This window comes from Amblyomma americanum, chromosome 3 (assembly GCF_052857255.1).
Source record: "Amblyomma americanum isolate KBUSLIRL-KWMA chromosome 3, ASM5285725v1, whole genome shotgun sequence".
NCBI lineage: Eukaryota > Metazoa > Arthropoda > Arachnida > Ixodida > Ixodidae > Amblyomma > Amblyomma americanum.
In genome coordinates this window covers 25,682,993-25,695,886 of record NC_135499.1, presented here as the reverse complement: position 1 = coordinate 25,695,886, position 12,894 = coordinate 25,682,993, and the positions used below count along the sequence as shown (strand labels likewise).

Genomic DNA, 12,894 nt, shown 5'->3' with positions numbered 1-12,894 from the left:
CCAAGAGCCCGGAAACAAGCACCCGCTGGTCTTCTTTGTCTTCCCCGGCTCGTGCGTTCGTTCGCTGAGTGTGTCTGCCTGGCTAGTCCTGGTGTGCCCTTCTGCCCTTTCTGTCGGCTTTCGTTGACAATATTCTATCGTGACTGCAAGCCGAAAAATTAGGCGCGGTGAACGATGGCAGCGAGATGATTTTAACGGCCACCGGCCTAGTGCGAGCGATCCGTCCCGCGTCACTGCCATTTTTGTCGTCTTCGTGACACTACCCGGGCTGCCGAGCGATCGTCCCGATCGTGAATAGAAGAAGACACCGACGAGGAGACTCGCTCAATGTGATGGGTTCAGAGTACGGTACAACATAAATGGGACGGTGGGAAGTGCTGGCCGCCACGATGAAAAATATGGGCGAATGAATCCTGGCTCGCGAAGCTTCCGGGCCGCAGGTCACCAGGAGCCGACGGCTGAGGCCCCAGGACGCGCCGAACGGCAGGCGAACGGTGTCGTCACGTGTGGGCAGCGTCTCGGGTCGGTGCGATCGGCAGGTCGGGTCCTTGCGTCGGGTACAGTTCGTCGTGTCGAGTGGTCTGGGCTGTGGACGGGGCGGAGGAACAACGGCGAGATCGGTTCGGATCTGAAAGGCTGGGGCACGGCCGGGCGACGCAGGCCAAGAACTCACGGCCGACGACCACGGCTGACGGATGCACCTAAGGTCCTGGATCAGGATGAGGATGAAATCCGCACCTCACACCAGATGTTACGTGACGGCACACCGATGTATGAGGTGCGATGAACAATGACAGTGAGATGATTTTAACGGCCGCTGGCCTAGCGCGAGCGCTTCGCCCCGCGCCACTGCCATCACCGTCGTCTTTGCGACAGTATCGACATAACATATCGATGACCCTGCGACCGCACCTCCATCAGCCGCACACGCTGTTTCCCGGTGGCGGTGGTGAACGACGTCAGGGAGAAGGCGAGCTCTCCGAAGCAGGAACTGCTTAGCGCATTTCATTTTGGCAAAGCTATCCCCGAAGCAGTAGAGGATCTCTTCCACGAAGCGGTCCCAACTCGCTAAGGAGGCTTCATGGTTTTCAAATCATGTTAACGCGGTACCGTCCAGAAAGAAAACAGCATTGGTCATCTCGACGATGGCATCCCAGCAGTTGTATTTGCTCACCTGCTGGTAATTGGTGAGCCACTCATCCACGTCTTCGCCAACCTTTCTAGAAAAGGTCAGCGGCTAGCGCTAGTGCTGCCAAGCGGACGCTGCTGCTGCTCCTGTGTGACGTGCGTCGGCTTCCTGGGTCTTTTGCGCGGGTAATGGGTGCAGGCCGGCAAGTCATCGGCTCCAGCGATGTCGAGAGAAGTCCGTGGTGATCGACCAAGCACCTCCATCACATCCTTACAGCTTCTATTTAAAAATACTAGTTATGTCAAGGCGTTTATTTGAAGCACAGGTCGGTTGGTCTTGGTTGTCCGGCGACACAACGGGCACACTCACAGGCGTCGTTCGAAAAACCCAGCTGCACTTCGTCTGCCTCTTCGTTGTCCCGCTTGAACTCGTCCGCTTCTTCGCTGCGCTGCGCCTGTCGGTCCCATTACAATTACTCTCCCTCCGAAAAAGAAGCCATCCTGGCGACTTACGGAGAGGAGAGGATGGGCGGGTCATAGTAAGGCTTGAGGCGCTCAACGTGCACAGTTTCGCGCCCCCGGCGACGGTGGTCCGAAGAGGGAACGAGCGGCTCAACGATATAAGTCACCGGAGAAGTTTGGTGGTCAACCCGGTAAGGTCCGTGAAAGCGAGACAGTAGTTTCGTGGCGAGGCCTGGAGTGGAGGAAGGCACCCAGAGCCAAACGAGGGCGCCAGATGGGTATGACGCTGGAGGGTCCGGGGAATCCCGACGGTGCTTCTGATCCCATTGTTGCTGTGTGGTGAAAGAGCGGGCAAGTTGCCGGCATTCTTCGGCATACAGGTGAGCTTCGGAGAGTAAGGTGGTCTCGGAAGGGTCAGGGTGATAAGGAAGGATGGTGTCCATGGTGGATGTAGGCTCCCGGCCATATAAGAGGAAAAAAGGAGAAAACCCCGTTGTTGTCTGAGTAGCTGTGTTATACGCGTACGTGACGAACGGGAGCACTTGATCCCAGTTGGAGTGGGCGGTGTCAACGTACATGGCGAGCATGTCACTCAGAGTGCGGTTGAACCGCTCAGTCATGCCGTTGGTCTGGGGGTGATAGGCGCTGGTGTAGCGATGAACGATTTGGCATTGCTTGAGCAGGGCCTCGACGGCGTCCGAGAGAAAAACACGGCCGCGGTCACTCAGAAGTTCTTTCGGGGCGCCGTGACGAAGAACAAGACTGTGTAGAATGAAGTGGGCGACATCGTTTGCGGTAGCAGATTTGAGAGCCGACGTTTCGACGTAACGGGTGAGATGGTCAACGGCAACGATGATCCACCGATTATTAGCCGAAGTAGTTGGAAGCGGGCCATAAAGATCAATGCCGACGCGGTCAAAGGGACGGCCAGGGCAAGGTAACGGCTGCAAAGGAGCGGCGGCGGGGTGGGGAGGTTTCTTGCGACGTTGGCAGGCGATGCATGACCGAATGTACTGACGTATGTAGCGGTACATACCTCGCCAGTAGAATCGCTGACGAAGGCGAGCATATGTTTTCAGTACACCGGCGTGGCCGCATTGTGGAGCGGAGTGAAAAGAGGCACAGATTGTAGCACGGAGGTGTCGAGGGATGACCAACAGCCACTTCCGGCCGTCGGGGAGGTAATTACGGCGGTATAAGAGGCCATCACGAACGGCGAAGTGGTGGGCTTGGCGGCGAAGGGTCCGGGTCGAAGGATGCGGCGAGGGAGTGTTCAGGAAGTTTAGCAGCGAGGTGATCCAAGGATCCTTCAATTGTTCGGAGAGCATATCAGGGATGTTGAACGAAGAGAATTCGTAGGCACAGACGAGGGCAGAGGTTGACTTGCATGGGAGTGGTGAACGAGAAAGGGCGTCGGCGTCCGAGTGCTTGCGGCCGGAGCGATAAATGACGTGTATATCAAACTCCTGGAGACGTAAAGCCCAGCGGGCGAGTCGGCCAGAAGGATCTTTGAGGGAGGATAGCCAGCATAGGGCGTGGTGGTCTGTGACGACATAGAAGGGCCGGCCGTAAATGTAAGGGCGGAACTTGGCAATTGCCCAAATGATGGCGAGACATTCTTTTTCTGTAACAGAATAGTTTGATTCCGCCTTGGTGAGGGCGCGGCTGGCGTAAGCGACGACGTATTCCGGATACCCAGGCTTTCGCTGGGCAAGAACTGCGCCCAAGCCCACACCGCTCGCGTCAGTGTGAATTTCTGTCGGACAGGCGGGATCAAAATGGCGAAGGATGGGGGGAGAGACCAGCAGGCGACGTAAAGTGCTGAACGCGGTATCGCAGGCGGGGGACCAAGACGAAAGGTTCGGGCTGCCGGCAAGAAGCTGCGTTAAAGGGGCGATGATACTGGCGAAATTTCGGATGAAGCGGCGAAAATATGAGCATAAGCCTATAAAACTGCGAAGTTCTTTTAAGGTGGTTGGTTTGGGGAAGTCAGCGACGGCGCGAAGTTTGGCAGGGTCAGGAAGAACGCCGTCTTTGGAGATGACATGGCCTAATATTGTGAGCTGCGTTGCACCGAAGTAACATTTTTTCAAGTTTAGTTGGAGGCCGGCGTCAGTAAGGCTAGTGAGTACGCGCTGAAGGCGGTGCAGATGGGAAGGAAAATCTTTGGAAAAAACGACAATGTCATCTAAGTAACACAGACAAGTTTCCCATTTGAGGCCACTGAGAATAGTGTCCATCATCCTTTCGAATGTGGCTGGAGCATTGCAGAGGCCGAATGGCATCACATTGAACTCATACAAGCCGTCTGGGGTGACGAAAGCGGTTTTCGGCCTGTCGTTCGCCGCCATCGGGACCTGCCAGTAGCCGGAGCGTAAGTCGAGGGATGAAAAATACTCCGCTCCCTGCAAGCAATCCAGTGCGTCGTCGATTCGGGGTAGAGGATAAACATCCTTGCGTGTGATCTTGTTGAGACGGCGGTAGTCCACACAGAACCTGATGGAGCCATCTTTTTTCGTCACCAAGACAACAGGAGAGGCCCAAGGGCTGTGAGAAGGCTGTATTATGCCGCGCCGAAGCATGTCGTCAACATTGTCACGGATGACGCGGCGCTCGCTCGGCGAGACTCGGTACGGTCGCTGACGCAAGGGAGCGTGGGTACCAGTGTCAATTGTGTGAGAGACGGCCAATGCGCGCCCCAAGGAGGGCTGGGAAAGGTCGAAAGAGTTGCGGAAGCGGCAGAGAAGTTCCAAGAGTTGGTCACGGTAAGCGGACGGAAGGTCGGGAGCGATGTTACGACGAAAGACGTCGATGGAAATCGGATCGGGCGCTGTCGCACAACAGGCTAAGGCAGTAACATGGGAGCAGGCACGGGTATCGGAGAACTCGGAAGCAAGAGCAGGGTCCAGTTCTTCAATAGAGCCGAGGCATTCGCCGCGAAGAACAAACGACGGGTAAGAAAATGGGTTGGTGACATAGATGGCGCAGTGGCCATCGGAAATCGAGACAACGGCGAATGGAATGAGGAGGCGCTGATGGCGAGTGGGTGCTGCGGTAGGTGTGAAAAGAACAGGGCCGCTGAGGAAAGAGTCGGGGCGGAGCGGAACGAGGGCTTTAGAGGAGGGAGGTATGTCGGTGTCGGCAGCTACAAGAAGCTTAGCGGAGCGCACAGGTAGGTCACACAACGAAACATCACACAGGGGAGAAAGCTCAAGTTCCGCACGGGCACAATCAATCACTGCACGGTGGGTCGAGAGGAAATCGCAGCCGAGGATGACATCGTGAGAGCAGGCGGTCAGCACAACAAACTCGATGGTATAGGCGACGTCGTTGATAGTAACGCGGACCGTGCAGGCTGCGATGGGGTGGATGCGCTGAGAGGTGGCCGTACGTAGTGAAAAGTCAGACAGCGGCGTTGTCACCTTACGAAGTTTGCGGCGAAGAGCATCACTAATTACTGACACTGCAGCACCCGTGTCGACGAGCGCGAGAACGGGGACGCCTTCAACAGACACCTCAATCACGTTAGCAGGAGAACACGGAGGACTTAAAAAGTTGGCAAAACACGCAGTTCTTGCCTCCTGAACTGCGGCAGTCAGTTTTCCTCTGGGAGAGGGTCCGGGCGGCGGAGCAGCGGAGAAATGGAACGTCGACGAGGGGAAGGCGAGCGACGAGTAGGGTACTGGGAGCGATGTGTAGAGGAGGCAGAAGAGACATTAGGCAAGGGCGGCCCGGAATCGTACCGGAAATTGCGCATGAAATCGCCAGAACGAGGAGATCGCTGACGGCAAAAGCGTGCGACATGGCCCGGAAGACCGCAGGAATAGCATATCGGTCGATTGTCCTCGGTACGCCAAGGGTTCGTAGGGTTTCGGCGGGGTCGACGAACCGGGACCTGCGGCGGGGGTATAGACGGCGGTGGAGCATAAAAGGCCGGGCTGCTAGGGTAGGCGGCAGAGGTGGGCGAGCGCCGTGTACCGGTGACTGCTTCAGCATAGGTGAGCGGCGCTGCCACAGGAGGAGGTGGGGGACTGGATGGCAGAACTGCAGCGACCTGCTCCTGAATAACACGACGGATTGTGGGCGTGAGAGATGGCGCCAGGTCGTGCGGAGGGCAAACGGGGTCGGGAAGGTGATGCAGCAGAGAAAGCTGGCGAGCGACCTCTTCGCGGATGAAGTCTTTAACCTGCTGCATGAACAGGGACTGCTCAGCAGACGAGCCACCAAGGGCCAAGCCAGCAAGACCCCCCGCAGGCGCGCCGGACTGCCGCGTAGATGCGCGTTGCTTGCGGAGTTCGTCGAAGCTTTGGCACAGCTGGATGACGGTGGCGACGGAGGTGGGGTTCTTCGCCAGCAGCATCTGGAAAGCGTCATCGGCTATGCCTTTAAGTATGTGGTTGACTTTATCCCCTTCGGACATGGAGGGGTTGACACGCTTGCACAGGTCAACGATGTCCTCGATGTAGCTGGTGAACGTCTCGGAAGGGAGCTGAGATCGAGCACGAAGACGTTGCTCGGCGCGAAGCTTCCGGACGGCGGGGCGGCCGAAAACGTCGGCGAAGCTTGTTTTAAAGGACGACCAGGTGGGAAGGTCGGCCTCATGGTTGCGAAACCATAGGTTGGCAACGTCCGTTAGATAGAATAGGACGTTGCTAAGTTTGACGGAATCGTCCCACCGATTGTAAGTGCTGATGCGCTCATAGGAGGCCAGCCAATCGTCGACGTCTTGGTCATCGGTGCCACTAAAAGGTGAAGGGTCACGCTGGCGCTGCACCCCGTGACAGAGTACGGTGGCAGGGAGGGGCTGCGATGGTTCACTCGGACCTTCCGGCATGGTGGCGGAGACGAGGAGCGTTCCACTTCGAAGTTCCAGGATGAGGACCGGGACGGGAACCGAGGCACCTCCACCAAGTGTCAAGGCGTTTATTTGAAGCACAGGTCGGTTGGTCTTGGTTGTCCGGCGACACAACGGGCACACTCACAGGCGTCGTTCGAAAAACCCAGCTGCACTTCGTCTGCCTCTTCGTTGTCCCGCTTGAACTCGTCCGCTTCTTCGCTGCGCTGCGCCTGTCGGTCCCATTACAGTTACATAAACAGGTCGACCCGAGCTTGGTAAATCGGCAACAAGATGCCGAGCTTCTTTCTGCGTACACACTTTTTCTGGTTTATGGGAGTTTCAGGTCACAAACGTGACTAAGGCTATGAGGGACGCCGCAGTCAAGGACTCCGGGGATTTCGACCATCTGGGGTTCTTTAAACGTGCACTGACATCGCACAGTACACGGACCTCTAGAATTTCACCTCCATAGAAATTCAACATCAGTGGCCAGAATTGAACCGGCGTCTTTCGGGTCAGCAGCCGAGTGCTATGACCATTGAGCCACCGCGGCGGCCGCGCACTTCTTCGTTGATCCTTCAGGTTCCAGAGGTAGCGCGTGCAAATATGTATGGACCCTTCGCACATGTTTTATTACAAACAGAGAATTATAGCATAGCGTGATGCGCGATCCGCTGCCGTGAACCGCTTCCGCCGGGCACCACTACGTTACAGTTAACTATAGAATTAAATACGTAAGTGTTGATTGGTCCCTACGCGACAAGAGCGCACGCAGCTGACTGGAGCGTGGCTCCTTCTGGCGCCCCCACGGCGTTCTGCGCACACGCAGTCGCGCTTCGCGGAAGCGGATCACTCCAGCGGATCGCGCTTTGCTATAACTATCTAAAACGGCAGCTGGCGCGACGCGCTTTCTGCCTTTCCACTTGACAGCAGCTGGCGTGGCGCGGTTTATGCATATCCAGCTTGTTGCAGAAGGCGTGCTACCTTGCATTCTCCTTGGCTGCGGCTGGCGCGCACAGGTTTCGTCCTTTCACGTGGCAGCAGCTGCCGCGAAACCGGTTTTCTGCGTTCACCAGCGCACATAGCGGCTTTTTTGCTAGTGATCCACGTAGTGCTCGCGCACCGAAAAGAAAGGTGGATTTCCAGCATGCCACCAGCAGACCGTTGCCTGTCGCCATATCTTCGTCTTCTCTCGCCCACTTGCATTGCCCTCTCCTCTGAAAGTGGAGAGGAGGATCTCCGTCACCCCCCTTTTCCGCCTACCATCCGAGGCAGGTGGAGGCTGCATCAGAACACGTTTTCACTCGTGAGGTCCCACCTAGCGCTAAGGCAATACACCTTCCAACCGCGGCAGGTGGAGACACAGACTTTATCCGCGCAAGACAAGTCCTTTTCGCTAGCGAGACATTTGACGGCACAGCAAAGGTAGGGTAGAAGGTGAAACTGAAAAATTCACGCCAAGACAACCTTCAAGCTTGGCAGTCAGCAGCTCTAGATTTTGGAAATGGAAGGTTATTTTAGAGTCAAAATAGACGCCGAGAACCCGGATAGGAGACTTAAAAGGAATCGGTGTACGAGTGTCATTGGGGAGGAGCAGACAACACGATTTAGAGGGACTAATTGGTGCTTTATCTCTGTAGGCCCATCGGGCAATACCAGTGGGGACATCAGCAACTTTCTCTCCCAAAACTCTTCGTGAACCACCTCGGATCAAGATAATCACGTCCACAGCATAGAGGATCGAAAATGTTAGAGGGATGTCAAGCAGCTCCCAAAATACAGTGTTCCCTGCGAAACTCACCAGCGGAGGACATGTCTTCTCGTGGCTTAGGACCAGCTCGGCGGTGGTCTCTTCGCGGCGCTCCTCAGTGGCCGGTGGTGGGTCGCTACCAGGCTCGCTGGTATGCCGCGCCTGCGAATCGGGAACAGAGCGAAAGGCAAGAAGATGAGAGGCCAACTGGCGGAACAATACGCTTTTGATGCAAACCGCTGCCAGCACAGATATTCCCGGATGTTAGAATAGATCACCACCCCCCTCCCCCTAAAGAAAATGAAACTGCACGCTTCTCGGTGCGTGCCGATCAGCTTTCTGTCGCTTTCCGAGTGGCGCCGCAGTTCTCCAAGAGAAGCAGCGTGCCAGGTTGCGGAAACATTGAGAATCTGAATCGGTTCTTTCATGAATATGGGCAACAACTAGTAGTTGGGTTGGCCATATTTAAGGAATACCTCGAAACACTGGAAGTAGTTGGGTGTCCAGTCCAGTGAAGAGTACACCAACAAAGCGTCATAAGGAAGAAGGCGAACAGAGGCGCTGAGCAGACCATGGAGAGTGATACCGCAAAAAGGTGTCCCTTAAGACGGCACGACAAGCATCCCACAGGATGAGTGCTTGTCTGGAACATTCACGGCTGAAGAAAGGTGGCAATAGACGGGGTCTTCCTCAGGTTCGGTGCTGCGCACAGCACCTATTACTCACTCACGCTGAATAAACTGTATAGGGATGGGTTGGCGTCCCTAGATCAATATCACATATATATTTATGCGTTAGCGTTAGAAGGGTCAGTACAAGCGTAAATGGCGACCGCCATCACCGTGACGCGTCTTGCTCGACCTTGTGACACCATCATAGCCTCCCAACATAGCAGGTGGCCTTCCGGATATCGAGAAAATTTCCCACTGTGGCAGGTGTCAATGAAATTAATCATTTTTTGTGAGAAGTTACTCGGGAAGAGCAACCTGGGTCTCACATGCTCCGCCGGTGGCTGTTTGTATCAGCTACCTGCCGAGGGAATGGCGCATCGCTTGGCCGCTGCAGCACTGCGTCAGAATTGGCATGGCTCCCAGCTATCAATGAATACAAAGTAGAGAATGAAGAATTCTGCTCGTAAGGGAATTACAACATTAACGTTATGGCGTCACGCCCGTGAGGTGGAGCTACAACAGAATCAGCAGCGACCGAAAATGCCATAGCATTCAAACCATCAACCGAGGACCGACTCAGAGCTTTTTTATTTATTTATTTATTCCTTCATGCGACCAGCGGAGCAGCGAAAAGGTAGACTTAGGGCAGTTGGGATCCTGAGAGACGCCTATGTCCTTCGTGACGCTCTTTGGTCCACACCTGCTATTTAAACTGCTGCCGCTCGGTCCCATTACAATTCGTTTATTTTTTTATCTTGAGTCACAGGGACTGCAGGAAGCGTTATAGATGGGAGGAGCTGAAGAACACTAGTAGACTGAGAACATAAACAAGAAACGAAAACAATTCAAAATAAATAGGCACAGAAGTTCATAAAAACACGCTAAAACGGAAAGAAAAACAAAACAGGAAGAAAAAAGACAGTAACCGGATGAAAACGCGGTTTAGGTGTAGGCAGAAAGTTAATGTGTTACATGCGGTTAATAAGTGTTCTGTGAAGACGATCGGTATCTGCGATAGTGATTGTAATGTGGGGGTAAACTGGCAGGTAGGTGGTTCCACTTACTACAGCTTCTTAGTAACAATGAACAAGAATACGTGACTCTGAGCTATGATGAAACATTTGTGTTAGAGATTACGAACACATGGGGAGATGTAAGATAATCGTGTAATGTAGCAAGACTTCAGCGTGCGGTTAAGACAATAAATCTCATGGAAGGGGAAGTCAGGTTATATTCTTCGGAAGGAAAGAGGTGGAATATCATATCAGTGACGCTAGCAGTACGACAGCGATGGTTCAGTTTGAAACGAACTGATCGGTTCCACGTAGCTGTGGCACATAAAAAGACGGAGCCATAGGTGGATACACAAAGCGCTGTGAGCCACCAAGCCCACGTGTCAGCGTAAGCAAAGCGAGGCACCTGTGATCCGCAACTGTGCGAGAAGCTCACCGTGACGTCTCCGTCGCTGGCCTTGGCCTTCTCCTTACGCTTGCGCTTGCGCTTTTTTCCTTCGGGCTTCCCAGACGGGGCGTCGTCGGCGGGCCTCTGCGCAGCGCCATTTCCTTGTTCCGGAGCTGCGGGTGCTACAACTGCAGGGTCATCCATGTCGCCTTTATCCTCCTCTTCCTTCTGGTTCGCTCTTCCTTCCACCTGCCCTGCATATTCCACGATGTTAAGTAGGATTATCTCCCGTGCTGCTGACCAAGCAATTCAGCCGACACCACTAAAAAGCTACCGGTACCGCTACATTACAACGAATAATCCTACCGACGCGTGTGCAACCACTCGTCTTAGCAGCATCACCCCAGCCGTGCCGCGCGGTGTCTTCGCCATGCGCGTACCGATTTCCCTAGATTGCCACTTGAATTACGATCCTTGGTTTATCCTCTTTCCTCTGCGAGCACCCTGGGTCCAAGCCTTGGACAGCCGCGATATCGTCCCTTCCCCGGGTTCCACTCAATCTACCGGTTCAGCCGCGGCAATAATCCCAACCCCGCTAATCTGTTTCGTGGATGTTACAAATCATCCACGCCTCTGCAGGAGGGCAGTCCCGGGACCCGCCAAGGGTATCTACAGAATCGAGGAGTGACACCTTAATGGCGACCACATGGAGCGAACATGAGCTGCGGATTTTGAGCGGCGCGCCGAAACGCCGACGCACCGCCGCCGTGCTGCGCCACAAAAAAAAAAAACAAAAAAAGCGGGCGGCTGCCGCCAGACCGCTGCCGCCAAGATTTCAGTGTTGCTAGAAACTGCGTGGTTCTATATGCTTAGTAAAATGCTGAAGAGGTCTGCATTTACGATAAAGCTATTCTTTATTCAATGGCGACAGAGAGGACGAATTATTCTTTGTGACCCCTTTCTGCGCTAGCAAACCCCTTCGACGACACTCTTGCCACCTCCCTCGGCGGAGGAATGCGACAAGCATTTGGCCAGCTCAAGAAAAACAACGCACATGGCTCTCATCACGCAAGCTGAAGAGGTCGCCCCCCGACTAGAAGCCACCCGGGACTCGCCCCAGCCCCAGCCCCAGCGAGTCCCTTCCATTTTGTGGCAGTAAAGTTGTAACCACCACCACCTGAACCAAAATAGTTAACCAGTTTCAACCTCCTGCGGATCCTGACGTCAACCGACGCGTAGTGGCTAAACCTTGCAGGTTTGAAAATCCAGAAGCATTCTGAAAATCGGGCGCGTTTCGTCGCTAAAGTTTTGTGGTGTGTGCATCTTCAGACAAAAGCGAAAGCTTCGTGCCACCTTCGTTTGCCGTGAACGTGAGGCAAGAGGCGCAGTGTAGCGGCACAGACGAGTTCATGGAAATGTTGGTTCGTGGTGAAGCGAGAGGCCCTGCTCCCCTAATCCACAGGTGCGGCCATTTTGTAGAAGCCGGCGCAAGTCAGACACGGTCGCGCCCTGATTCGTCAGCGCTGATAGCCCACGTTGGCCGCTTCCGGGCAAGTTCTCCGACGTCGCGGCCACGCTGGTGAGAGAGCGGCCACTTATTGTGACTAAAACGCTCAATGAACTAGAAGTGACAGCACCTGCTCCCTCCTCCTGCTATGCTGGCTCTCCTTCTCTCAACTCCTCGCGGGCGCCGACGATGGGGGCACCTAGGCAGGGGGAAGATAGCAGACGCTCCCAACCCTAGCCCTTTGGTGCGCAGTAGACCGTGCGTGCGTTTTCTGCCTTGGTTGCGGTCGAAATGAGATCATGGCATGGGAGAATAAAGTTATCGTTACCCAAGCAACTTCCCCTACCCATGTTGCACTGTTTTGCGGGAACTCTTTGTACTACGATCGCTTTGATCGCGGTGCACGCGGTGGAGGTGGCACGCGCGGCCCAGCTCGCCGCCAATGCTCGGAGTGCTGTCTCCCAAAGCTCGCGCTTTGGCACGCAGTGTATCGCGCGCCCGAATCTATTCTTTGTCGCATTTTCCGTCTTCGATTCAGCCGCAGTGATCATGACATAGGAGATAATTAGTTACCCAAACAACTGCCCCTACCCATGTTGCACTGTTTTGTGGGAACTTTTTGTACTACGATCGCTTTGATCGCGGTGCACGCGGTGGAGGTGGCACGCGCGGCCTAGCTCGCCGCCAATGTTCGTAGTGCTGTCTCTCAAAGCTCGCGCTTTGGCACGCAGTGGATCGCGCGCCCGAATCAATTCTTTGTCGCATTTTCTGTCTTCGATTCAGCCGCAGTGATCATGACATAGGAGATAATTAGAGTTACCCAAACAACTGCCCCTACCCATGTTGCACTGTTTTGTGGGAAATTTTTGTACTACGATCGCTTTGATACCGGTGCACGCGGTGGAGGTGGCACGCGCGGCCCAGCTCGCCGCCAATGCTCGGAGTGCTGTCTCCCAAAGCTCGCGCTTTGGCACGCAGTGGATCGCGCGCCCGAATCAATTCTTTGTCGCATTTTCTGTCTTCGATTCAGCCGCAGTGATCATGACATAGGAGATAATTAGAGTTACCCAAACAACTGCCCCTACCCATGTTGCACTGTTTTGTGGGAACTTTCTGTACTACGATCGCTTTGATCGCG

At 54.7% G+C, this 12,894-nt stretch overlaps 1 protein-coding gene across 3 annotated transcripts in view; it reads right to left on the bottom strand.

Moving 5' to 3' along the window:
• Window positions 1-10,559, bottom strand: part of LOC144122900 (uncharacterized) — a 183,105-nt gene extending 172,546 nt beyond the window's left edge. For all 3 annotated transcript variants that reach the window (XM_077655872.1, XM_077655869.1, XM_077655870.1), the window contains exons 1-2: window positions 10,298-10,559; window positions 8,229-8,339 (exon numbers count right to left, since the gene is read on the bottom strand). In XM_077655872.1, coding sequence (XP_077511998.1) covers window positions 8,229-8,339; window positions 10,298-10,453 — 267 coding nt within the window. In that variant the 5' untranslated portion in view covers window positions 10,454-10,559. The remainder of the gene's footprint in view (window positions 1-8,228; window positions 8,340-10,297) is intronic.
• Window positions 10,560-12,894: the final 2,335 nt, after the last annotated feature.